We start from the raw sequence: 27,275 nt of genomic DNA on the forward strand, positions 1-27,275 counted from the left end.
TTTTCACAGTCTTATACTTCAACAGTTTAACAATAACCTGATACTTGAAAAATAATGTTTTAAATTGACGAACATCATATTTGTAATCCATGGCTCAATTCAAACGGGATCAAAAAATAATTATCTCTCCATTGACCCTCATTCATATTTTTTCTAAAGATAGGTCCCATTGGCCGGAAGTAGAAGGGTGTGACTTCGGCTCTCTATACCTACAGACACAGAAATGGCACATACTAAGGAGAGCTCATTGTGGGACTGGCTCTAGTGGCTGTAATTCTGCACCAAGGCTGAATTTCGGGAAATAGACCTCAGATAAATTATTAGGGGACCACTAAGGCCTATATAAAAACATCCAAAGAGCACCATGTCATGGGACCTTTAAAAACAAATGATTCAAACACAAGAGTTGCTCATCCTTTTGGTCACTTTATTAAATGTTATATTAAATACTTATCAAGATAATAGCAGATCAGATTCATGGCAAATCATGTTGGTGTATTTGCTAACATAAGAACATTCTTAGAGGAGGGCAAAAAAGTTTCTCTACATTTATGAAATACACCTTGTGCAAACACAGGAGTCAACTAGAGACATCTCTTTGTGAGAAATGAACATATTCCTCTTGATTAACAGCTACACCAGTTTAAGCATTTAGAAGCAAAAATGTGCCAAAGTAGAATACAGGTATAGTCTGGGGGCCTGCCTGGTGAGACTAGTGTCCAGAAGGCATTTCTCACAAAGCAGAGGACACAAATCAGCCAGATGTAGAAGATTTCCTTCTTTACTCTTTCTACCAAATCCACCACGAGACACATACTTCAAACTTTGACAAAGTAAAGGGAAAGATTTTGGGCCCTATGATATCTGGCTGAACTGGTTGTGCTTTGTGGGACCCAGTTACTCACCCAAGCTTGGGATCAACACAAGTGGAACATAAACAATGAACAGGACGCACAGTGCTATGCTAGACAACACGTGACAATGAGGATGATGTTACAAAAAGTTCATAGGAACCGGCAGGCAGTTTTGAACAACACAAGCATTCCATTACCATGTTTAGCGACAACTAATGAAAAACACTTAAAAGCATAATAGAAAAGATTCTCAACAAATCTCAAAACTTTACAGAGCTTTTTTCTTTTTTTTTTTCTTTTTTAGGAAAAGAATATAAGGCTATATTTTTTTTGTCTGTTTTTGTCGACTTATCAATTTCTTCTATCTCCCAAAAAGAGCAGGACTTGGCAGCTCCATTAGCTGCCGTCTTTACTAGATATTGGTAAAGTAATCTACTGGGGCTAATAATCATGTAGAGCTTTACATAATAGAGTCCTGTCACCACGACACTGGTCCCACTCAGGTTTAGTTATGCATTTGAAATAGTATAAAAAACCAAGTTTAAATAATAAGGAAACCATCTTTCAAGAGAAAAACAATGCAATGCTTAAAAACATTGGGGGTGAAATTAGTTTCTTTAAATACATGAAAAATGAAGATATAGAACTTGAATAACATTAAGGCGGTATATACATTTTTTCTGTTTCCTAATAGACTCCTTTCACACAGTCATTTATACATTATATTCCACCTTCTCTTAGTGAACTACAGAATGCAGAACTGAGTCTATCCCACTTGAGGCCCCAGTGGACTGCAGCCTAGTCTCAAAAACTACTCCACCCTCTGCTTGGTGCACCAGATTGCTTTGAGCTCTGAGCGGTGGTGTCACAGTGTGTTTGTTACAGAGAACTTGGCCTCACTTGGACTGGCCCACTGGGAGCTGGCTGGCTGAGTGGGGGGTGAGGAAGAGTCCCTCTGACCTACAGGCCCTTGGAGGGCCCAGGATTCTTGCCCATGCCTTGATGGGAGTTTAGGCCGTGGAGCTGCTGGTAAAGCCCCAGCAGGTCCATCTGGCTGAGCCCTGCACCTCCCATCATGCCGTTCTGCATGGCCAGCTGGTTCAGGTAGTTGGCCTGGTTAGCCATGGCCATCTGCTGCTCCTGCACCTTCCTGTTGGTGATCAGCTTCTGCACGTACATCATCAGCTGGGCAGACACAAACAGAGGGGCCGGTAAAATAACTACTAAATTAAACAAGTACCAGCTGAACAACCAAAACCTCACACGTGAATATGAATATAATTGTTGCCCTTTCTTGGTCTAACAGACTGCATTGTTTTCATTATTATTTAGGTTATACAACTTAAGTGTTCTTGAAGGGTGAATGAACAAATACTTCTAGCTACCATTTAGTTTTCATTCTAAAATAGCCTAATTTGCTAGTGAAATGGTGACAGCAGATATAGTCTTTTAGTCTCCAGCTACCGTGGCTCGTGCACAGAGCAGTTCTTACCGTCTGCTGCCTGGTGAGAACGTCCCGGTACGCGATTTCCCTGCGCTTGACCTCCAGCTCCACCGTGGCCTGCCGTCCCAGAGCCATGGACTGGACCTGATTCTCTGTGAGTGCTGGGTTCTCCTTCCACTGTGGGGAGAGAGAATAGTTCAAGCATGTTACCATCAGCCGCCATCACAACGAGAATCCCTCCACTTGCATCTTGTTGCAGGCCAGTGACCGAAACGTGACTTCATTAAAAGCACTCCTTTGGACAAATGGAGATTAATTCCTCAAAAGTTGGACGAATATCTTTATTGAAACGAGGCGGATTAAAAAAACAAAAAAAAAACACACTTACCAATCTGGCGATAGTATCTTCCAGTGACTCGCGTGATAGAGTCTTCAATGCATTTGTTGCTTCAATGACTTTATGTCGTCCCTGGTTTATAAGCTCCTGAACACAAATGAAGAAGACAGGTAAGCTTTTCTCACGATCACCAAAACAATGGATACATAACTGTGAGTATTCATATTTACTAGGGGTCCATCGATTATCGGCTGCAATATTCAGCATTTTTCTAATTACCGTAATCATTTTTCTTTTTTTTTATCTGACTGCCGATAAAACTAACTAAAACAGCTAACTCAATGTCCCGCCCACAGCACTATCTGATAGGCTATTACTCGTGATGTATAACTAATCAACATTAAGGATAGTTTTATTCGATTTATAGTTATTTGATTTTTTATTATTATGTAATAATTGTCGTCTTCTGTCAGTGTTGTTCTACAGTATAAACATTGCATGTTACCTGTGCAGGAAGATGAAAGTACAGTGAAAATTTAATGAAAGTAACAATGTTCATGACTTATACTGTTTTTAGGGGTGCATTGGTAAAGGGTTGCTTGTATTTGTATATTGATTTGGAGGGGGGCAGAAATGGCAGGACTCATTTGTATGTTGAATAACTGTCAATATTGTGTATATTTTGACTTTTATTTACATTTCATGAGTCAAATAAAATCATATATATATAAAATGATTTTAAGCTAAAAAATCTTTACAATTTCACATCACTTACTGAGTTATTGAATCACTTCTACACATAAGAGTCGGTCTACTTTCAAGGATACCGCTGCAACAACATAATTTCTCCCATGCCATGATTATAAGAATTAAAGCCAGGATACATTTTAAACTCACTTGACATCCTTATGGAAGAACACAAGTTTCCTCTCGGACGTTTTGTCCTCTCCCTCATTCAGATGTGCCACCATGTATAAATAGCTGCTGCCCCAGACATGGAGTATTACGGACTGTTGGGTGGAGGAGCGGGGCAGAGTCGGGACGCTGGCTACTAGACTGTTGTCACAATTAGCAGTGGGGTCTGAGGAATGTGGGGCGCCATGCCGCGGGGGAAGGAGAGGGAGGCAGCAGAGGGGCATGTGGAGCTCATTACTTACCTCCAGCTGCTGGTTGGTCATGGAGGCCAAAGCCGCCATGTTAAAGGAGAAGTAGTTGGAGGAGCCCATATCCATCTGGGGGTATGCAGACTGGAAGTTGGTCCTCATCGACACACCCTGAGAGATGAAAGACAAGAGACAGAGGGGGCATCCAAGAGAAGAGCAGGATTAGTTACACTTCACTTAGGCAGGTGTTAAGAGGGCCACCAAGGGCATGATGGGAGAGACTTTATGCTATCACTGTGGTTGACCAGAGACAACAGTTCACTTCGCTCGTCAACCTCATTCACACAGTGACTGGTCCAGCTCTTCACTTCATGTTCAGTCAGTAATGTTGACAACAAAGCTTTAACCACTTCACACACATAACATGTTTCACTCTGCCAGAGTAACAAGGTTCCTGAAATCAGCCTGCTTCTGTTGTATTAAACGTGCGTGTGTGAGAAGCGACCTGAAGTAAACAGTCTTGTCCCAGTAAAAGGACAGCAGGATGCCGATGTTTGTGTGTAATTGAGCCTCTGCTGCAGATGGTTTTCCTGTGCCCTGTAATCTGGCCATCCGGTATGTAGGGGGGGAGGGGGGGGGGTTGGGTTTGTTGGGGCCAGTGGGGGATCTTTGGACCTGGTCAGAGAGACAGGTGTGCAGTAGGGGTGTGACGAGACACACAGCTCACGAGACGGAGACACGACATTGGGTTCACGAGAACGAGACTTTAACACTATTTTAAAGAAAACTTAAATGATGAAATATGACTGGAAAGATAGTCACAAAATGAGCACTGTGAAAGCTTTTGCCACAAACTCAAAAGGCTTTCTCTCCTGTATAACCAACCTCGTCAGACCTAAAAACTATGGTGTCCCTCTCTCCTCCCAAAACCTGTCCCTACGACCTATTAATCAAAACATTATTCATTTCTTACACTGCACTATAACTATTTTTCTTGGATTTGTAGCTTATAAATTTTTATAACTGTTTTGATCTCGCTATTATATTGCAGCAAACGCCGTCTCTGTGAAGTTTTGAAAAGTGTAACCACACTTGTGTCCGCTTTACAGACATTGCCGTGTGTCACCTGCAGAAGTAGCGAACTTTCTCTCCGTCTGCACCGCACCTCTGCGTGTGTGGGAGCTGAGCCCCGCTCTCTGTCAAACATGCAGAGGACAGAGAAGCCCTCTCAGGTACCAAAATTTGGCACCGATTGATTTAACGTGAATTGATCCCGAGTAGTACAGACGTCATTCTGCAATTGTGTACTGATCTCACACACACACACACACACACACACACACACACACACACACACACACACACACACACACACACACACACACACACACACACACGTTTGCTATTAAGTAGTAGCCACTCCTGGACCTGAGCTTCATTCTCACATGCTCTGCAGACTTTATACATCTTCAGACAGACACAAAATCTAGACTTGACTTCATATCCAAAACCAAAAATTTGTGACATGAGCCTCTCTAAGGTCTGCACCAAGCTGAAGTCACCGCAGTGAGGCCAAGGGCTCCTGGGATCCGTTTAGTTTTGGGCGCCTGATCGTGTTCTCACAGTTTTCCCATTTCCTGAGTTGCAAATCTGATATTCATACATAGTTTCCTTAGCCTCGTGAGACTGTCCTGATCTCGCGAGCTCCAGTTTTCCACTTACAGATCAGTCTGGCATCTTGAGATAGAGAAAATTTGGAGCTGTTAGCCTGAAAGTGATTACTTGTATATCTTTATTGGATGACAGATTGCAGTAATGCGAATGCAATTGAAATCCTCACATTCGACCTTAGCGCCACTGTTTTTCGCTGTGACTGGGAATCCTCTGTTCTCGTGAAAAGCAGAGGAGCTCTGGGGGAAAAGCCGCTTAAGGCACAGAGAGGGCAGAGGATGGAGAGTGTGTTGGAAAAATAATCATTAGGCTGAATTAGAATCTAGGATTACACCGGGGGGGAGACCTTCCCCAATGTACTTCTCCAAATAAACCCCACTAATTGCCCATTGATTTGTCCCACAAGAAAGAAGAGGGAAGAGGAGGGGACAATGGGGGAAGACGCAAAAGGAAAAGAGAAAAGTGAAGAGGAGAGTACAGACAGAAAGAGTCCCTAACCCTCTGTGGACCTAAGTACTTACAGTAGTACTGACAGTGTTTGGACAGCCTCTCATTGATTTGTATAGCAGATCACTAGCCTAATGGTGGGCCTAAATGACTATCACAGTAGTAGGGGGTAGGCCCTGTCATCTGCTTAATCTAAGTGATGAAAGGATTGTACAGATCCAACACTAACCCACACATCTTGACAAACTACAGTGGGGCCTCGCTTAGCTCACCTTGCACTTTGATGTCAAGGATTTGGAGAATGATGGACACACAAGGGCTACGTGCTGCATGTGTGTGCCTTTGATTTTGGAACTGGTGGATATTTTTGTTGCATGCATGTCTGTGTGGGTTTTTGCCTACCTTTTTCTCTGCTTCATACTCGGCCCAGGCAGCCTTGCGATCCTCTTCGCTAAGGGCTTCCTCCTCCTTGTGGTCCAGCAGGGAGTCGTGCTCATGGTAACACACAATCTGGTCCTTATTGTTCTGCAGCATCTCCGCCAGGAAGGGATCCTACAGGGAGGAAAAGTGACAGAAGTGATAGAAAAGGGTCAAGGTGGGCTTGAAGGCATAACCGGAGAGGGGGGAGATGGCTCTGGAAAAGCTGGAGAAGGCCACAGTGGCCACCTAATAATAGAGGTTACTGTATATTTAGACTGACATCACAGCAATTGAAGGTCAGGACGACAATTTTTCAAGTCTGTGTTAAAACAATAGTCAGGTGCCCATATGAACACTAAAAAAAAAAAAAGGTTTTGCTTGCTGTCATCATTCCTCCTATTCATACTGGCCATTAAAAGAGCCTCTACTGATGTGCTTTCAATGTAATACCGCTTTCACACCAATGACCAAGGTTATCTGACAAGTGTTCAACCTTCTTTTGGCAATTCAAACCAAGCTCGTCAACAAGGGTGGGTCCCTGGTCATAACAATTCCGATACGACCTGTGAGGAATGCATAACAAGTAATTTATGCGATAGAAATGGACAGGGCTTTACATGTCATATTCAGTGAACAGCTAACATCACATACTCCAGTCAAGCCGTACACCAACAGAACTAATGTTTTGTAGCTACTTGAATTTGCCATTGTACAGGAGGGAGAGAGGGAGAGAGGGAGAGAGGGAGAGAGAGAGAGAGAGAGAGAAATAAAGCTTATTTTATGATTGTTTCACAGTGATTACGTTCAAAAGCAGAAATAAATACCCATCAAGCTCAGAGGATCCTCCTCTGCATTTCATTAATTGCAGCGGTAAACTAAGGGTTACTCTAGGGTCACTCTAGTATAGAGTAGGCTACTCTAGTATCAATGTAGCCACACTGAACTGCAGGCTGCAGACGTCGGTCTCGTGCGAGAAAGCAGCGGTGCTGTGGACGAGATAATTTTTTTTATTTTATTCATACGTTTACGTAACACTGAGTTCATATTGGAAAAACTAGGCACCAGTTAGCATGTGTACATCTGCTTTGTTACTGTGGCAAACAATACAAATAGGTCAACAAGACCGAAATACACAAATCCAATCTCATTTCTAATGCGCGGATTTAAAAAATAAAATAAAAAAAAATAAAATAAAAATAAAAACGTAAAAAAAACAACCACAAAAATAAAGAAATAAATAAAAAGGTTGTTTTAGGAGAGTTCTGGTTTCCATGACTACACTGTTATTGAAAACAATACCTGAGTAAAATTAGGAGAGCTGGGCCAGGCTCTGCTCACACAAACATGGTTTAAATTACTCTCTCTGTAGCACATTTGCTTTTCTTTGTCTTGACTTAGCTTTACATTAAGCTGGAACTTTGCAATCTGGAAACAACGTCATACAGAAGTTGCATCATTAACCTCCACACGGGCCAATTTCACGGAGGGGCTCTGCTTTCCTCTCCTGCAGTTCTCGGTCTTGCTTTGAACTGTGACAATGAGTGTGAAGTTGCAAACAAAATTAATCATAGATGTCACTGGTATTAGGGAGGGAAAAAGAAACACCAAACTATGAAATTAAGCAGTGATTGGAGACCTGTAATGGATAAACAGAAAATAAACACCAGACGGAGTGAAACTAGATCCCTAAGAAGGGGGAGAAATGAGCTGCATGAAAACTTTACAATAACCTATTTTTAGGCCTCATAACCCGAGCGAGTGACAGATATTGTGTCTGAAAGAGATAGGAGCAGACAAGGCCACAGAGCTTCACACCCTTATACTCATCAACCTCCAACACTTGGGCCCTGAACCCAATTGTGCTGCTCACTGACACATGTTTATGTTTGCCAGCCATCACACTTAATCAGGACAAAACCAGGCCACCCCTGAACAACCAGACATTTTGGAGCAGTGGCACAGCCAGCGTTTCAACTGCTGTTTTGCACTCTAATTAGGACATAAAAGCATAGAAGAACCTGTTGGTCTGACTCTGATATAGGGCATCCATCATGTTTTTTCCTGTGAACAAAGGTGAGCGCACACTTTTTATTTTTTGGTTAATTGAAGCAACAGTATAGTACAGTTAAGTTTAGTAGAGTTAATTACTAAAGTTTAAACTATGTATGAAAAGAAAGCTGTAATCTGTTGAACCTGTAGAAAATGTGTGTACATTTTATTCCAATGCATGAAAGAGGAGCACTTTTGTCGACCAGGTAACGGGTCAGTGGAGCTGCAGGTCAAATGACAGTATAGACGCTCCCACTGGAACCTAGTGCATTCAGGGATACCCAAGTAATCCCCACCAGCAGTGGCTCTGGGGTGGTCCGGTCCATCTCCATCCGTGTGTGTGTGTGTGTGTGTGTGTGTGTGTGTGTGTGTGTGTGTGTGTGTGTGTGTGTGTGTGTGTGTGTGTGTGTGTGTGTGTGTGTGTGTGTGTGTGTGTGTGTGTGTGTCCAGCACTAATGATTGAAGGTAAACTGACCTAGGCGATTGTCATCCTTATGGATATGCATGGTAAAGCCTATCACTTTACTGCAGGGGAGGAGAGAAAGTCAGAGACTCTGGGTGGGCAGATGCTAGGACGGAAAAAAAGAGGTAAATTACCCCACTCAACTCTACTTGCATTTTTTTTTTTCTCTCTTAGAAAAATTGGGGAAGGAGTTTCGGCATTTGGCATCACTGAGAATAAGACCTTTAGTTTAGACCAAAGAATCTCAATAGATTCAGTCTCAATGAGGGCCTGATAATCAGCGGTTTGGATTGTTAACAGCACTTTGTGCAAAAGAATGCTTTTTATTCAATAAATGTTATTCAAATGTGCTCCTAATATAAAACAAACTCTAAGATGGAAGTCTTAGCTTCAGCTGACTGCTAAACAAGCAAAGAAACTTAGTTTAAGAATTAGGATACTAATCACACAAGGAATCCAACATGCATGGCATTTACCACTGTAAGAAACCCTTTCCATTGAGAGAACAATTTATGCCCTCTTTAAGCCAAACTATTGTCCATGTATATATTATGAAAATGACTAAACTGCCAGCAGTCCATAAATGATGTAAAGCAGTTTTCAAACTCATCAGTTCTCGCATCTGAAAACTTGTAAGTGGGCCTCATGTAGACTTTACAACTTGGCACAGGCACCAACGGGTACTTTACCAATAGACTTTAGGTGACGCTTAACTGTAAAAGGTCTGATGCAATTGAACACCCCCCTGCATTAATAGCTCTGGGTTCTATGCAAGCAAGATTTTTGGCCAGGTTATCAGATATTTTCTCGAGCTGAGAACATTCTCAACCATGTTAACCTAATTTCCTGCATCTAAACAGACGCATATTGTGTGTAGAGAGTGCTTTAAACATACTTCTACAGTCATGGTTTTATTTTATTTCTCTCATTGCCACAACAATAAACCTCTACTTAACAGAGAAAAATACTACACAGGAGTTAAATGTGCAGAAGAATGAAAGGATTCCAACAACAATTCAGAGTAAATGTAAATAAAGAGATATAAATGAAAACAAGCCTAAAGTATATAGATATATAGCACCTAGTTAGTAGAGTTCTACAGAAGTTTCTGAATGTATTGAAAGTAGCTGTCTCTGCCAGAAACTACTTTTGATGCACAGGTGCGTCAACCATAGCAACAGAGGGGGCCAAGACAGGATCACAACTGCAGGAATGTGAGTGGCTGAGATATTTGTAATACCTAAACATTGCCAGTCAAAACTCTCTCTCCCCCAGCTGCACACAAATGATACACATAACCCTACAGGCCTGCTCTAAACAGTTTCTCAGCAGAAATGCACTTAACTATGGGTTCTGTGCTCAACATCAGGAGGCCACCACATTGTCTTTACACCCTCCAGGGCCTGCACGCAAGTCAGAGGGTTTATCTAGCTGTCAGTCAATTAACAAAGTAACAAAATCATGCAAGTCACAAAGGGCTAAACAAAGACAATAAACATAGCACATTCCTATAAAAACAAGCCTCAGCTAGCAGCCGTAGGGGGGTGTATTTCTACAAGAGCTCGCTACAATGACCAGCCAGCTGGAGCTGGACGGGCAAGTCAGGTGGAATTTACAAGGACTCAATTAGAGTATAATGGTGGAACTGTACTGGAAGAAAGAAAAGTCAAAAATGGAAATCGGTTTCAGAATAAATCTTATGTGAGAAGCAGGCTGTGCACTAGTTGAAGTAGTTGATCACAAAGTGTGGGAGTGGAGAGGTGTTGCTCAGTTCAAATTCGAGACAGGGCTGTTCCCCACAGGCCACTTACTGGCCTGGCTGTTAGTTGCCAGGCACAGCCGTTTCTCATGGGATATTTTACAGACTAAGGACAGGGGTTATGCTAGAAAAGAAGTGGTTCATGAGATGAGTTATCCAACCATGTCCAAAATAAAAAGTGTTTATAGCTGTTCCGAACGGCCACACGGGAAGGCAGGGTGAAAAGCCTGCCATCATAGAGAGGGGTATATGGGAATAGTTTCAGACACTCTCGGTCTCTTCTAGAAGGTCTTCATAGCGTTGCAATCGTAGATGTGAAAAGTGACAGAAATAGTTGTGTAAAGAAAGAAAAGCTTGAGAGAAGTCCGAACCCTGGCTCCTTTCTCACCTCTGCACAGCTGGCCAATTAAGGCGGGAAGTGGGTGTGAATATCTGATTTTAGAGAAGTTACAGAAATGAGTCGGACACAGACCCCCAATTTCAATGTTGGAAGGTGCGGGGGAAAGGGGTTTCAGAAGCTGTTCGATCATCCGAAACACAATTTTAAGGAAGTATGCTGCTGCCTTAAGGACCTTCTGGTAGAATTTAGGACTTTTTGTATGGCTTCAGTACAACAACACTGTTTAAAAACATTTTTAATTTCCATTTTAATAGCTGGTCGTGTGTTTCACTTTTTCCTGCTCACTGACAATGAAACACCACAGCCTAGCCAATAAAGTCAGTAGCAAACTGTAAAAACTACCATCTCTTTGCATGATGAAGTTCAACAACCATACAGAGATTCATCATATTAGTGGCAGGGATACCAATATCTCCACAGACATATTCTCAATAGACCAGAAAGCAGCAAACGAGGGCCATTGCTCTTGCTTCTTCCTCACCTACAACAACACGGCCTCTTGCTGTTACTATCATTAGCGTTCTCTCCACCTACAATGCAACAAGCTCAGGCATGTTTTCTAAAAGCTGGCAAAAAGCATTCTGCGAAGTCTGAAAAACCACTTACACAAGTAGATATAGACTGGGCAAGCTAAAGGTGGGTGCACTGAACATCACTGACTGGTGATATATTGCTTAGAGTATTCAAGAGGGGGATTTTCCTTTAAGGTCAAAGTGACTTCCTACCCCTAATGAGACAAGCATGGTGTGGCTTATTGCTCCAGTCTGTCCCTGTCTATACTGTGGCTTGAGTGCAGCCTCCCCACAGTCATTTAGTGTACCTGACAGAGCCTAATGACCACTGCAGCCATCACCTGCTGAGAGCCCATACATTGAGGTACGCCCACAGCCTGCCAGCTTGACCGACACACAATACAGCATATGCAGAGAACGCTGCAAAGTTGTATGAAGACTGTCCAAGAACTTATACTTCTCATTTCTTTATACTCCTCACAAGTGGTTGCATTAGATGGAAGAGACAAGTGTGATGAACAGGAAATATGTGAGGGTGTCTCAGGATGGGTGGGGAGTCAAAATCTCATGTCTGGGCTGTGAGGACCTTCTTTGTCATTAGGAGGAAGTTCTCCTGCTTCTTTTGTCTCCAATTAGTTTCTCTGAAGAGTGCAGAGACATCTTTAAGAGAGGGGTTTAAATAATGACCCTTCATCATGCAGGGTAGGCCAGAGGGAGAAAAAGAAAAACAACTTTACTAAACTCGCTTTGAAGATTCAGAGGCATAGTGTCAAGTAAGTGCAACAGATGGTCGCGAAGATGGCAGGGAAAAGACGGGGTGGGGTAATGGGGGACGGACGGGGAAGAGAGTGAGGACATCAGCGAGGGGGGGTGGGGGGGGGGAATAACCATGGCAGGTAGCAGACATAAAGGGGGACTGAACAGGAGGAGGTAGTTGGGAGTGATAGCAGAGGCCCCACTACAAAGCATTACACAAGAAAACAGGAGACCAAAAATAAGCCCAACTCAGCTTCTTAAGCACAAATATCCAACACTGCCTCTGTGGCCTGTGTGACCCTAATTTTAAAGCAATATGCCCTCTCTGGTTGAGAAAACAGCACTTCCCAGTGTGAAGAGTTTAAAAGAAGTAAAAAACTCCCCTCTGTTCAGGCTCAAATCCTTCTCTCCTATTGTGCAATGCGTTGTTGGCTGAAAGTGATGGAGGGTGTCTGACTCATCTTCACATCATTCCAGACGGCAAATTCCTTCCATATACTGCAGTCCTGCTGCCACATCATAGTTAACCCCGTGGCCAAAACAGGTCAGCTTGTTAAAGAGCTTGTCAGCCTCTCCGTCTTTAATACTGTGTCACATAAATGTCACTGGGCTCATTAAAGATCATACACATCTAACAGGCCGCGGCTCAATGAACACATCTTTCCTCTTCAAATCTCCAACTGTGCTCCACGCCACTGTAACTTGGCTACTCCTGGTTTAGAGGGATATGGAAGGTGAGAGCAATGATATCAGCTGCTGGCTGAGCGGACTCATGCAGCGCTCCTATCTGTTATTACCCATGATGGGAATCGTGATAAAGATCTTTTGACAGTGTAAATGATTTTTTTTTAATGCCCTTTCGACTGTCAAGCGAGTTGGATATACAGGGTTTCTTTTATCCATTCGGTTTAAAGATTTCTACAGTTACCCAGGTCGAACCAAAACAAAAAGGTAAAACCACTTTAGATTATCTGAATAAACACTGAGACTGCAAACAAGGGAAAGAGTGGGAAAGCACATATTTCAAAGATCAACAGAGAAGTAAAGGACAGCAAGGAATTAATGTAAAAAAAGAAGAACAAGATCAGTGAAGGTTTATAGCAGGGCAGAAGCAGTGTTGCAATGAGAAGAGTATTTAGTAAATAGCAGTAAACACACATCTGTGCAGCTGTGCGAGGTTGGATGGCCCATGTAAGGGCTGTGTGTTCTTATTAAACCCCAGGGGGCTCAAATAGTGACACAGCACCTGCATTAAGGGGAGAAAAGGCGAGCACAGGATTATGAAAGGAAACAAGAAGAAATAGAAAGATCCCAGGAAGGCCAAGCAGGATACAAGCTGGCATTGTGTCTAAATAACAATTTATCACTGAAGTGCTAAACTTCAAAAAGGAAGAACATACTACTTGGGGCAAGTCTGGAAAAACAAGCTTGGTATTTAAACTGGCATTCTGTGCCATGTTTGTTGAATAAAAAAAAAATACGTTATGTGTTAATAGGTTTCAGCCTGCTTTTCTGCACTTGAAATCTAAGTCCATGAAAAAAACAAAAAAACATGAAATCTAAGTCAATGGTTCTTAATAACCCAATTGGATGCACAACGTATTCAAAATTTAATTTATAAAAAATGCCTGGTCCTACAGAGAAGCATATTTTAACAATCTAAGTGGATACATATGTACATGTGTACCTTAGGAAGCAAGGGCGTGGCTTTCTTGCTCTTCTTCTCTGAGGGACCATCCAGCATGTCCGGGTCAAATGTGTAAAGCTCAGCCAGCTCGTTCGTTGTGAAGTGCCTCTCAATCTGCTGCTGGTCCACCACACGGAATGACAGAGACTGTTTGGTTACCTGCCGGTCATAAATCTTCTCCTCCATTGTACCCTGAAAGAAAGAATGAAATGAGAAGACAGCCATGAAAGTATATATCTACATGATGGTTGATAGTTACAGCTTTACTCACAGATAGGGCTGCAACTAACAATTATTTTCATTATCGATTAATCTGACAATTATTTTCTCGATTAATCGATTAGTTGTTTGGTCTATAAAATGTCAGAAAATTGTGTTTTTCAAAGCCCAAGATGACATCCTCAAATGTCTCGTTTTTTCCAACTCAAAGATATTCACTTCACTACCACAGAGGAGTATAGAAACTACAAAATATTCACATTTAAAGCTTTAGTGCGCAACTGTTTGATATTAATAAACATATTCAAGCCATTGCCAAATGAGTTGCTACAAAGCTAATTAAGACTATCTGCTTCACACTACTATCTCTGTATTTCTCAGTAAGGCTTGTATCATGTGGACGCGCCGACAGTTTTGCTGTCATTACTTAGAATTCCTCATGGGAAAAGAAAGTACGCACTATAGCTTTAAGAAGCTGGAATCCGATAAGATTCATAAAAAAATGACTAAAACCTATTAATCCATTATCAATTAATTTAATAGTTGACAACTAATCAATTAATCATTGCAGCTCTACTTACAGAAAGTACCAAAATAGTTTAATAAGCTCACCTGGGCCAGGAACCTGTACACATAGACAGTCCTCAACTGGCCAAAACGGTAGACTCTGAAGATACTCTGGACATCATAGGAGGGGTTCCATGAGGCATCAAAGATGATGACCCTGTTGGCTGCCACCAAGTTGATGCCAAGAGAGCCAGCTCGCGTTGAAATGAGGAACAAACGACCTCTGGGAAAGAGAGACAATTTAAGCACCAGTGATATTTTAAATGTTTGTTAATGTGGTATTATTATTCTGTGTTGTAAAATAAAAGTATATTACCTTGGATTACTTATGTCATTAAACTCTTCAGCCCACTTCTTCCTGGTGGTGGCGTTGGTGGAGCCATCCAGGCGATAGTAGTCAATGTTCCTGAACCACTTGCCTTCACCTTCAGACAGGTTACAGTTGAGAAATGTGCTATGACTATACAACATCTACATTTAAGCTCCACAAAACCTTCAAAAAACACGTGTCAAATAGGCCTCTTCCTTTTCAAAAGGACTACGTTTGGGTATTAGCAGAAAGCAGATAGACGGCTGTGTTTAGGCTTAAAGATGGCAAACCCCCTACCAGCCTTCATAACCAACATTTCAGTATGTTTCCAATTACGGCACTGTGATCTTTTCATTACAAATTACAAACCCTTGAGCAAACATTTTTTTGTGGAATAAAAAGTCAAGGTCTAATCATTTTAAAATGAAAGCAAAAACAGCTGCTGAAGTTTAATTAGGAACATGACCTTAAACCAGCGTAGGTGTGCACGTGTCTGTGTGTGTTTAAGGGTAATAAGCACAACAGCGTGTACAAAAATACATGTTGCATGTGGGCTGTCTACAAGTGTGAAAGCTGCATCTCCATATGAAAATACTTCAGCCTTCTCCAAAGCTAAGGTTATCATTTTTCTATATCTTACACAGTTTAGTTAGTTCAAAGACTACAGTGTAAAACCACAAAAATAAACCTTGAGACAGACAACTGTGCTCCTTAAGCTCCATAGGTCAGTAGCTGGATAATATTAAAACATTGCTCTGTGATTTTAGCACATCATGAAACCAAAAGCAGCCTTTTAAATCATAACATTAAGAGGGATGCTGATCAGACAACTGTAGAATCATTCAGTGAAGTAAAATCAACACTAGGAATATTAATGATAAATCGAAAAAATATATATATTAAAGCAACAATATGTAACTATACCTTAAAATAACAGCTTCAAAATGATTTTGATGCTACTCTGACTTGTAATACGGAGAATGGTGCCCCTGTCATTCCCACGCCACGCCCCTGTTCTCGCACTATGTAACTTTGGCGAGCGGGTACGATCTCCCGGAAGAAGTGCGGTAACACTCTACTTTGGGTGAAAGTTCTTGGTTTTTGCTGCCATTATACAGCTTAGGACAGCACCCTAGCTGTTTTGTGCAGCACCTAAACACATGACATATAAACAACGTGGAGAGCATCTGGACGAGCCAACGCACGGGGCAAGCGCCTGCCCATTGTCTTCTACACACGTGCTGTGTGATGGTTCGCGTACACAACGGCACAGACAACATCACAGTCAGCACGCTATGCATGTTACGCAAACAGCAGCAGCCCCCAGTGAGTGTGTAGGAGGGAGAGAGAGAGAGAGAGAGAGAGAGAGAGAGAGAGAGAGAGAGAGAGAGGTGTGTGTCGGTAAGTATTAAGTTAGCAGTAGTCTTATAGCTGTGAACGTAGCAGTGCAGTCTGTGTACAGTTTATCTGTCAGTGAATAAATGCTTCAACTCCTCAAGAGATAAAGCCAAGCCAAGTTCCTGTATATTGCTTGCTACATGCTGGTTAATGTAAAGGGGGTTAGCCATGCAGCTAGCATTAACGTCAGCACAGGCTCACTAACGGCTGGACTTTAAGGTGGACCAGCTATTCTCATTTTAGTGATAAGCTGCTCCTCCAAGTTTTGATTTAGTGATCTCTCCCTCGCTGCAACCAACAACCACTAAGCTTTATGCAATCATGTCACCAATATGCAAATAAGCAAATTACATAATTTGCTCCTAAGCACTCTAAAAAACCCACTAGGTGGCGCTCTTAACTTTGAAGTTGTGTTTGGTGACAAAATTAAAAAGAGTTTAAACAAACAACTAGTGATGCACCGAAATGAAAATTCTTGGCCGAAACCGAAAACCGAAAAAAGAGGAAACCAAGACCGAAAACCGAAACCGAAACACCGAAAGAAATTAAGCCAATTATTAGTACCATTGCATTTATGGCTATGACTGTGTACTAACTTTACTAAAATCAAGGCATTGCAATTGTATAAATTAATATTAAAGTTTAATTAAAAAAATATCTAGCAGAAATATGGCTACAATCTGATAGTCACATACAGTATACAGTAGCCTAAGAACAGAATAGCTTACCTATTGTTATTATTATTATTATTATTATTATTAATTGAGGCACTTTCTTGCAGGATTTCACTGAACATATCAGACAACGAGGGTGCATGCCCCTCATCTGGTGCAGAGAGACGAGTCTTTGTTTCTGCGCTCTGATCTCCTGCGCTGGGAGCTGCTCCGTCTCAGTCTCCTCGCGGGTTCTCCGCATCCATCGCGGCCTGGATCATTTCTCGTGCTCCCTGCTTTATTTCCGCATCCAAGTAATGGTCTTTATAACGCGGATCAAGTACAGTCGCGATGAAGTGCAGAGGATCCGAATAGATCTCAGTGAAACGTGTGCTGACAGACTCTAAGAGCACTTCTCATTGTTTTCACTCCGTGGTCCGTCTCAACCTCTTTGCTTAGGAGACGCTTTGCAGGTGGAACGGATCGGGTACTGACACACGTGCAGGTCGCGTTTTCTGTTTGCGTCATCACAACATTTTCGGCCGTATTGTTTCGGTGATAAAGGTATTTCGGCCGAAAACCGAAAATTTTCGGTGGCCGAATATTCGGTGCATCCCTACAAACAACTCCCTGCCCTCCGAAAAAACACAGAAAAGTATTGCTCTGTTCACTGAGCAATACTAAACTCCGAAGCAGAAAGTTGTGTAAATTCCACAGAGTTGTTGTTGGGTGGCTGTTTGGTTTAGCTATGCTAACGCTAAACTAGCATTTTGAACAGAATCAGCTGGTCGTTGGACGCAGCCTGTTGGTCAGACAGCAGGACTCTAATGACATGCTTCCAACTAAATCAACACGAATCACAGTATCACAGATACTCATCAGCTCAGAGTATAAATGCATTTTAGCGGTTGCAGTAAATGGACAGATAAGGTCGGAGCGACAGTATTGTTCGACCATCGATTAAAGAAATTGTTTAAAATGTACATCCCAAGTTAACACATTGACATGTTGGCTGAATTAAATGACAACTTTGTGAATTAAAGGCCCTGTCAGACTACAATAAAGAAATGTACCTTTGTATGGAGAGACTTTTTCTTCATCTTTAGCTCTGCAAGCCAGCTCCAGGAAATCCTCGATCAGGTCCAGAGAGATAAGAGACTGACTGAACACCAACCTGAGGACGGATGAGGATGGAAGACACACCAGTGTCACTGTACCACAGTTACAGGCTATTCTTGAATTAACCCACTTTAACACAAACCAACTGCATAACAGAAAGGGCCAAAAATATATTAAATGCACGTAGTCTACAGACACACTTACACTTTTTCATCTACTTCCTCTGCCATGCGCAAGATCTCAAAGAGGAGCATCATCTTTCCAGAGTGCTCCAGGATCTCAGCGTCAGCATCAGTGACAAAGTCCCTGTGCCAGTCAGGATTTGGACTCCCTGGTGCTGAGCTAGTGGGCCGAGCTGTTTGTGATACACAAAGTTACACATTAGTCTTTATACAGTCCGTATAGTCTCACAACAACAAGCATTAACAAAGACTATTACATGTTCCTCTGCTACGTTACAGCTGCAGTATGTGCAGATGTTAGTTGCCAAAGCAAAATTGTTAATTAAATTTCCTGTGACATTATAGATATAATAATACAATGTCTATAATATACAAGTCTCAAAGAGCTAGACCTATCTCAACAAGGATGTGTCAGTGCAGGAGTATGGTCTGGCTACACAGCTTATCATTCTGGGATAAGGGGGGAAAAAAAGACGCTCTGCCTTGTTTGTATTTCTTTAAACTAATCACAACCGTCTTGGGCAGCTCTAAGCCCCGGATGAAACGGCGATGCCCTTGCAAAATAGATAGTGGAAGGGGAGGAGAATGCCTGACATTTATCCCAGCACTGTACATCCAGCAAATAATATAATAATAATACCTCTAAAGCATCGCAAAGCCAGCTCAAATTTTTGGTTTTAACATAGTTAAAGCTCGCGGGCAGTCGTTGAGCCTCTGTCTAAAACTCTGCCATTTCGACTAGTTGACCATTTTTAACAGAAAAAAAAGGTAATGGATCATTTTATTACTATAGTTTGTAGCAGACTTTACAAGCTGACTTCGCTATTGGCTGTCGAAACAAGTGACGTCCCTTGCGTTATAAAACCAGCGACGCCGTCAGCTGGCTTGAGTCGAGCTGAGACGGGCCAGTTCAGACCGCTTCAACTTTTCCCTACAACGTTCTAAAAATGTTTTGTCTTGTTGCAAAGCTTTTTAGGTCTGAACTGGGCTTTAAAGAAATAAAAACAGAAGGTTTTTTTTGGTTGAACAAATGCTTTTTGTATTTATAATTGAAACCATTTTTTTTGTGTAAAAAGTGTCCCTTTTTTCCCCCCAATACCGTACATAAGCAATTGTAAATGGTATTATAACCATACATTTTCATACCACGGCATTACGTAAAACTGACAACTGCAACCCTACACTGCTTATTGACATCATATAAAACTAGTCCCTGAAGTCGGCATATTTTTCACAACGTTGGCTGCCCATCTCAGTGAATTCTGATTCTAAAAAGTTGATATTTTTCAGTCCATCTAGGAACAAAACATTGAGCTTGAAATAATTAGGCTTGCTACACAAAACTGTCTCTACAAAGTTACTATCCTTAATAATTACACATGATTGTAAGTGTCAAAAGGCATCATTTGTTTTTCAAATATGATTGAGTAGGGGTGTCACGATTTTGATTTCAAACTGAAAATCTACCGAAATAATGGTCCATTCAATTGTGCCACTAAAAAAATTATTTGAGAAAAAGTTGTTGCAAATACCCTTCTGCTATCTAGTGGCTCGTATTGTGCCATTGCCGTCAATGTAAAAAAAATAAATAAAATTAATTTAATAAAAACTTGAATCGAATCATGACACCCCTGGTCTGCGTTTGAGAGTCATTATTCTGAGCAGAGGCAAATCACCCCAGATGTTCCTGGACCTCTATTACCCAACCGACTACCCATAATGCTCCCATATGTATGAGGAACTTACCTTCTTCTACAGGCTCTGGTCTAACTCGACCCTCTCCATTTCTGCCCCGAGAGCTGGTGTTCCACTCCTTGATGACCTCCACGTCATCACTGTCCGAGTCATCAGATCCTTTCTTTTTTCCCTTCCCTTGCTTCTTTTTCCTATTAGGGAGGAGGAATGGTGGAGGAGACGGGGTCAGTGAGAGTAACAGATGCAAGAGAGAAGGGCAGGTAAATGAGGTCATTTCTGTGTGAATATAGAACAAGGAATAATAGATGTGAAATCTTATTTTACTTTTTCGTCCTCTCATCCTCAGAGGTCATACTCATGGAGGATTCTTCCGTTTCTGAAGCGATGAACTCATCCATACTGTCCTCGTCAAAGAAACCCTGCAAGAGAGCGCACTAGGTTAAGTCTGTGTGACGATATAGGTAAACCAAACACAGAACTGGATCGTGGGTAGCAGAAATTATGCACAAGGGAAACATTTTGCCGCAGTGGCAATATACATGTTGTTCTCCCCTCAGTGCGTGACCTGTCAGCACTACAATTCTATTGTTTTCCCGCAGTGTGTACACTAATATATCTCCAGTTTTTGAGTTAGTGTTTAGTGTGGTTAAATCTCATATTCCTCAGCCCTACCCTGTTTTCTTTACTGATGTAGTCCAGCTGAAGGCACCAGGGATGGGTCCAGATTCTGCTGAGCATCTGGAAATCCTGGAAGAGTTTGGTCCCTGCGCGGCCACGGCTCCCCTCCAAAGCATTCCCCACACCTGCATACAAGGGAAAGAGTGTGAGGAGGAAGATGGATGTGTGTTTGCATTATGAACTTGACAGCGTGCCCTCAATCTCTTCAGACATACAGACTTGTGTGGAAAATGTAGTGCAACATTGATGTCTGCCCCTAACCAACAGACTATGGACAAACTGGAGTAAAGTCAGTATTTACACAAACAAATCATACCAAGCACCAAGTTAAGTATAAGCCATTCTTATAACAGCAATATCCAGAAGTACAACTTGTCTAGTCTGATCTGGTCAATCAGTGGATTTATGAACTTAATTGAGTGGCAGTTGCTGAAATATTAATGTAACTGCTGTTTGTTGGCCTGCATTGACCCCTCCACACCCCCATCACTCCTCTTCTTACATACCAGCTCTCCTATACTTTGTTTTTACTTTTGGTGTAAAACCTCTGGCCCCTCCTCCACCTAAACTTCTTTCCCTTTTCTTTATGCCCCCACATCCCCCGCTTTTACCCCCCACCCTCTGTTCCCGCTCTCCCAGAGCTCTTCATTAGGGAGACGTGGGAAACTGGGCTTAAACCCTGCCTGCGGCACTCTGCCAGCTGCCACTCTCACACACATCCTGGGCCACATTCTGAGAGGAAAGTCCACTAAACGACTTAACAATGCAGCACAAAAACGTACTTTTTTTTTTATCCCTTGTCTAAGTAAAAGATATCCAGTCAAAAAGCACTTTTAAGAGAAACAAGACTCCTGCACAAGGATTTAGCCTAGTCCTAGACTATGCACGTTTTCCAGTGGAATTCTCAATTGAATTTCATTCTAGTCTATGACTGGTCTAAATCCCTGTCTGGGCAATCAGAACTGACACTGTAAAAGCCCTGCTAGCAGCCCCTAGAGGCTCTTCTGCACCTAACACCCAAAAAGATCAGAGTAGTTTGAAGGGGCACTGCCATTCTCAACACCCTGTGCTTCTGTTTAGTTAAGCATGGTTCTCACCTGTGAAGTGCTCCAAGTAGTATCTGTATAGTTTACACTGGATAGGGGTCACTCTGATCGACAACACATACTCATGTTTAGGAGGCAGGAACTTGGTGAGTGCCGTGTAATCTTTCCTCTGTGGGAAGCAGAATTAAATCCCTCTTTTTAGATGACAAAGGGAAGAAGGTCAAAGAGAACAAGTCAATTGTTGTAGCAATTTTTTTTACCTGGACGCAGCCGGCCAGCATCTCATAGAGGATGTGAGCCCTTTTCTTCATGATCCGGACATCTTGTAGTGTGGAGTCGGCACACTGACCATTCTGAATGGGGTTAATGAAGCGGTTCCTGAACTCCTTAACTGACCCCAGCAGGTTCTCCTTGATGAAGTTCACCATGCAGTGATCTGGTAAGGACACAAAGATCACAAGTTTTAGATACATCCACAGCCACACAAAATCTTGGATTGACGTCCTCTATATAACCAGGCAGTCTCACATTCAACAAGGTTGTTTTGCAGAGGTGTTCCAGTCAGCACAACCCTCCTCCTCGTCCTGATAGAATTCATCGCTTTGGACACAGCAGACGCCTCATTCTTTAGAATGTGTCCTTCATCACAGATCACCAAGTCTGGACCTGGTGAAAGTAAAAGAAAAAAATAAAGGTCATTACAGGTGGGAGTAGGGCTGGGTATCAATCAAAAATGTTCGATACCAATACCTGGACTTCGATAACAGTTCCTAAACGATAATTATTTTCAATACCAATTTTATTTAAAAAAAATTACAACATTACGGCACAAATCTTGTTATTTATTTTTCAGCTCCTACTACGTGAGCCCTGTCTCTGTCTGTACCTGGATCTACCAGTGTCTTCTGAAAGGTCTCTTTGAGCTTCTTGCTCTTGATGTTCCTGCCCTGCGTCAGGTTTCGGTACATTTCGTAACCGATGATGATTACTCCACCCATATCATGCCATCGCTGGAGGGCGTATGCTCTATCCTGTGGCCTCTTAACTGTGGCCAGCTCAGATACCTGGTAAACACAAGATAGACATTGATAAAAAAAGAGGCCATAAATCAGGGGTGTGATAAATGCACAGAGAATACAAACAACAGCACAGCTGTCAAATAGAAACTACTTGGAACAATTACAAATACCCCTTTCACACCAAGGGCTCAACCAGGTTTGAACCAGGGTTGACTTTGTGTTTCCCGAATGGGTCAGACAAGGGTTGATTTCAATGTAAATTTCACACAACCAGGGTCGCTAACAACTGGGAAAGGGACAAACTATGTGACTGGTTGGAAATGGGAGGGGGGGGTCACAGTAGTTACAGGTCGCCGCACACTTTGGGAAAAAAAAACAAAAAACATACACAATAGATTTTGTCTCACTGTGCTTAACGCTGGGTTTTCACAGGCAGCTTCAGCAACAGAAGAGTGGAGCGATTCAATTAATTCCCTATTAGAACAGCCGTATGAGCGAAGTCCGCTGACAGTTTGAAAGTGCCCAGATGTTCACCGCTCTCTGCCCATTCTCCAAAGGTGACTCCATGTCAACTTTTGCAGAGCTGCCTGTGAAAACCCAGCGTTAATTGTAAACATATTAACATAAGTTTTATTTAATTCTGTCAAAAAAAAAAAAAAAAAAAAAAAAAAAAAAAAAAAAAAGAGAGAGAGAGAGAGAGAGAAATTGAGAGAAAAAAAAAAAAAAAGTTTGCAGCCTGCAGTTCAGTGTGGCCGCTGGCTCGCGCCAATCTCTCGGTCTTTTTAAAAATCAGGAAAGCCGACAGCAAAGCCTAACTTTACTTTTAATGATATCAAACAAGGAAATGTTCATCTTCCCTCGTCTTAAAATGGTCATTAATCGATACTAGTAGGGCTGGGACGATTCGTCGACATAGTAGATGTCATTGATTACGTAAATGCGTAGACACAAATAATTTGCGTCGACGCGTCACTAAATAAAATAATTAAATAAAACTTGCGTGCTAATTAATTAATGTAATGCAGAACTAATAATGCGGAACTACTGTTGGATACGCGGGTTCTAGGGACACCTAATCTGTAGCCCCGCCTTAGCTCTGAAGCTAGCCGAGCCGAGCTCCTCCGCCTACATGCAGTTTTTTGTCAGGTCGACGGTCCAGTGACCGGTGGGCCAGTAGTGTTTCGAGGCCGCGAAGGGCCGGTCTGATAATAGTTGTACATTGCAAGTTCTTAGCAACACCATCCGGCGGCCTGGTGTGCAGGCGCTGCCCCCGGCCGTTGCCTGCGGGCAGACCTGTGCGTCGCTTCAGTGTCCACTCTCTCTGTAAAAATAGAGATGAGGAGCGCAGCGTCCGTGCAGCTTCAGGTTTATAAAGGAAGTGCTCCGTGTATTTCTGCCGTAGGCTAGTTTCGGATTTCCACCTCCGATGTAAAGCAGCGTACAGCCACTTCCCTAGCTAAACTTTGTGTCATTCAGAGACAGACCAGAATCTCAAATGGGGCTCTGTGTCTGTCAGAAGGTCTGAGATCTACCGTATCAGCAGATCAATCACATCAATGCACAGCAGACTAACGGTGCAGGTAGATTATTTTCTGAAATATAGTGACTGTATTCATCTGTATACATAACTTGCCACAAAGAGCTGGAAACAAAAACTTGGCATTTGGGTTGCAAGGCCAGTTATGATTAGGCCAAATGTTGTTGCCCCCAAGAGCTTATTCATTATTTTACCTACTGTTAAATAAAGCAAATACAGGCTATTTTTTTGCACTTGCTCTGTTTACTTTAAGTTTTTATTTTTGTATTCCTCCTGAAAGTGACTTTATTTTGTTGTTGGATTGATATTCTACATCTGGCTTCAGGTTGCACAAAAAATTTATTTTACTTGAACAGTGCAGTGTGTTAAATAGAGATTTCAACCTTATTGAAATTTGATTTGTGTAAATTGTTAATAATTGAGTAATTGAGGGCAATAATCGCTAATTGAAAAATTAATCATTAGATTAATCAAAAAATTAATCGTTAGATTAGTCGAATAATTGAAAAAATAATCGTTTGGGACAGCCCTAGATACTAGAGTAGCTTACATCCTTGTTTACTGATTCACCTGCAATTAATGAAATGCAGAGGAAGAGAAAAGAACATCCGTCTCCATTAGTTATGATGGTGTACAGCTGGACTGGAGTATGCAACAACATTAGATGTTCACTGAATATGATCGGGCCATTTCCAACACGTAAGGTAGTTGGAATGCATCGCTTTCAGGTTGTGATCCAGTTCGTATCTCAATTGTCGTGACCAGGGATCCACCCTTGTTGACTGGCTTGGTTTGAATTGCCAAAAGGAGGGTTGAACATTGGTCAGATAACCCTGGTCCAACCCTGGTCATGTGTGTGAAAGAGGTAAAAAGCAACTCCCTACCTCTAAACTCTCGTCATCCTTCATTCCTGCTTGCCACTTCTCAAACTCGTTGAGCCAATTAAGGACAGTGTTCAGGGGACAAACCACCAGTGCTGTGGAGAAATTGAGCTTCTCACAAAGCAGCAAAGTGTGAAGTAATGTCACCACCTACAGGGCAAAAACAGAACCGTTAAACATGGCTAACAGGATGACACCACACAGGTCTGCAGACACTGATTAACTCATCAGGGTTTAACAGGCTTAAGATGGCAGTTTTCATATAAAATTCTCACAGTTCTTTAATGCACTATCACAGGTTTCTGACATCTAAAACATTTTGTATTAGGCTCAGATTGCCACAGTTTGTACAAGAATGGCATGTATGTTATTAGATGTACTTATCCATAGTCAAGTTTATTACCCACAGTAGATGGCGGTCAGCCAGTCCCCAATTTGGAGAAGCAGGCAGGAGCAGGCTACCGACACGGATGTAATGTACTGCTGAGGATGGGGCAGCAGCAAAACATTTGTTTTTAAAGCCACCTACAAAAAGGACCACCTAAAAGAATTATTAACAGCTTAAGTGCAAGCTATATTTAGAATATTTTCACCCCTTTACCTTGCCGTCAGACAGCCCCTTCAAAACAGGGAACTGAAGCGGTTAAATCCATATATGCTCTATTCAAAGCCACCAGACTCCTTTTGACAAAAACCGTAATTTTGCCTCGCAGAACACAAGAGTTGCTGGTCTACAGCTGCCTCGATCAGTTTGCATTTCTGTGCGACTTTAGTGTTTTAAAGGGTTAGTTCAGATTCACCAAAGTCACACAATGACAGAAATTACTTTGCTGCTGCCCCCGTCCTCAGCAGTACATTACTTAGCTTTCATGTCGGCATTCCTGACTGCTTCTCCATACTGGGGGCATGCCGACCGCCATCTACTGTAGGTAATACACTGACTATGGATAAAAACCTCATACAACCCCACTTCAAAAGAAACTGAATCTTTAAGATTCATGTTTTCCTTATTTCTGTATTGCACAGATTTAGGGTAATTGTCACCCCAGACAGGCATGCTGCTCTCTTCTGCATACCTGCAGAGTTTTCCCCAGACCCATACAGTGGGCGAGGATGCAGCCGGAGCCAGGAGACTTCTCGATCTTCTTCACAGATTCACAGCAACAGTCCCACATGAACTGCACCCCTGAAACAAAAAACAAAAACAGAGGGGCCAACATTAGCTAGGAGCATCTCGGTGTTTCACATGCAGGTTCATGTTGGCTAATATTGCAGTTCAGCCATGTTGATTGTTTTGTGACCAAATTCCCATTGTCCTTACCGTCAACCTGGTGAGGTTTGAGCTTTGTGACAAGGTTCCTGTGCACCTGCACCAGCGGCTCCTTGGTCTCTTCATCCTCATCTAGCACTAGCTTGGTGGTGATGGGACAGTTCATCTGGGAAGACTCCTCCACTACAATCGTCTGAAGAAGGATCAGAGATAGAGAGGAGTCACACAAACATACATCAGTTTAATAATAATAATAATAATAATAATAATAATAAAAAGTAAATCAGGTATTACCTAAATAGAAATATCTTTTACAACTTTTCAAAAAGTGTCCGATAACGTAATTCCTCAAATCAAAACCGGGGCCTTTATTTATCTGAACAGCAGAAGGTAAGGTAAGGCTTTTATTTGAAGTGGGCTTTGGTTAGAGGCAGGCCTTTATTTCTAATTCCATCTGTTTGATAAGTATAATTGTTTTAAATAAACCGTTTTAAATGAAAAGCCATAGCAGTTCCAGTGGACAGAGATCATTATTTTTTTAAAGAAACATTTGCAAAAATATCACCATATACAACAACAACAACAACAACAGCCAGAAGGCCGACAAAGCAATTTGGGTCAGAATTTATCAAACACCACCATTGTGTCAGTTTGAACCCTGTAAATGTACCGGGTATTTATTTCAAATACAGGTACTACGGTATTGCTGGTAGCTACAGTAAGATAATACAGTAGTTTCGTAAAACACATTGCTGGTTTGCAGCACGCTGTATCTGATTAAAGTTACAGACGGTAATCA

General features: G+C 42.0%; 1 protein-coding gene across 2 annotated transcripts in view; it reads right to left on the reverse strand.

Moving 5' to 3' along the window:
* Window positions 1–407: 407 nt before the first annotated feature.
* The window catches only part of atrx (ATRX chromatin remodeler), a 43,315-nt gene continuing 16,447 nt past the window's right edge, over window positions 408–27,275 (reverse strand). Inside the window, exons 16-35 of one of the 2 annotated variants that reach the window (XM_039812936.1) lie at window positions 26,528–26,669; window positions 26,283–26,392; window positions 25,210–25,356; window positions 22,656–22,833; window positions 22,298–22,435; window positions 22,030–22,205; window positions 21,821–21,938; window positions 20,718–20,848; window positions 20,370–20,464; window positions 20,097–20,236; window positions 18,373–18,523; window positions 18,123–18,223; window positions 15,005–15,113; window positions 14,734–14,911; window positions 13,903–14,094; window positions 6,259–6,408; window positions 3,793–3,909; window positions 2,687–2,782; window positions 2,347–2,475; window positions 408–2,039 (exon numbers count right to left, since the gene is read on the reverse strand). In XM_039812936.1, coding sequence (XP_039668870.1) covers window positions 1,815–2,039; window positions 2,347–2,475; window positions 2,687–2,782; window positions 3,793–3,909; window positions 6,259–6,408; window positions 13,903–14,094; window positions 14,734–14,911; window positions 15,005–15,113; window positions 18,123–18,223; window positions 18,373–18,523; window positions 20,097–20,236; window positions 20,370–20,464; window positions 20,718–20,848; window positions 21,821–21,938; window positions 22,030–22,205; window positions 22,298–22,435; window positions 22,656–22,833; window positions 25,210–25,356; window positions 26,283–26,392; window positions 26,528–26,669 — 2,823 coding nt within the window. In that variant the 3' untranslated portion in view covers window positions 408–1,814. The remainder of the gene's footprint in view (window positions 2,040–2,346; window positions 2,476–2,686; window positions 2,783–3,792; window positions 3,910–6,258; window positions 6,409–13,902; window positions 14,095–14,733; window positions 14,912–15,004; window positions 15,114–18,122; window positions 18,224–18,372; window positions 18,524–20,096; window positions 20,237–20,369; window positions 20,465–20,717; window positions 20,849–21,820; window positions 21,939–22,029; window positions 22,206–22,297; window positions 22,436–22,655; window positions 22,834–25,209; window positions 25,357–26,282; window positions 26,393–26,527; window positions 26,670–27,275) is intronic. The other variant, XM_039812937.1, reaches the window with a different exon arrangement.

The sequence above is a fragment of the Perca fluviatilis genome, chromosome 10, assembly GCF_010015445.1.
Source record: "Perca fluviatilis chromosome 10, GENO_Pfluv_1.0, whole genome shotgun sequence".
NCBI classification, from domain to species: domain Eukaryota; kingdom Metazoa; phylum Chordata; class Actinopteri; order Perciformes; family Percidae; genus Perca; species Perca fluviatilis.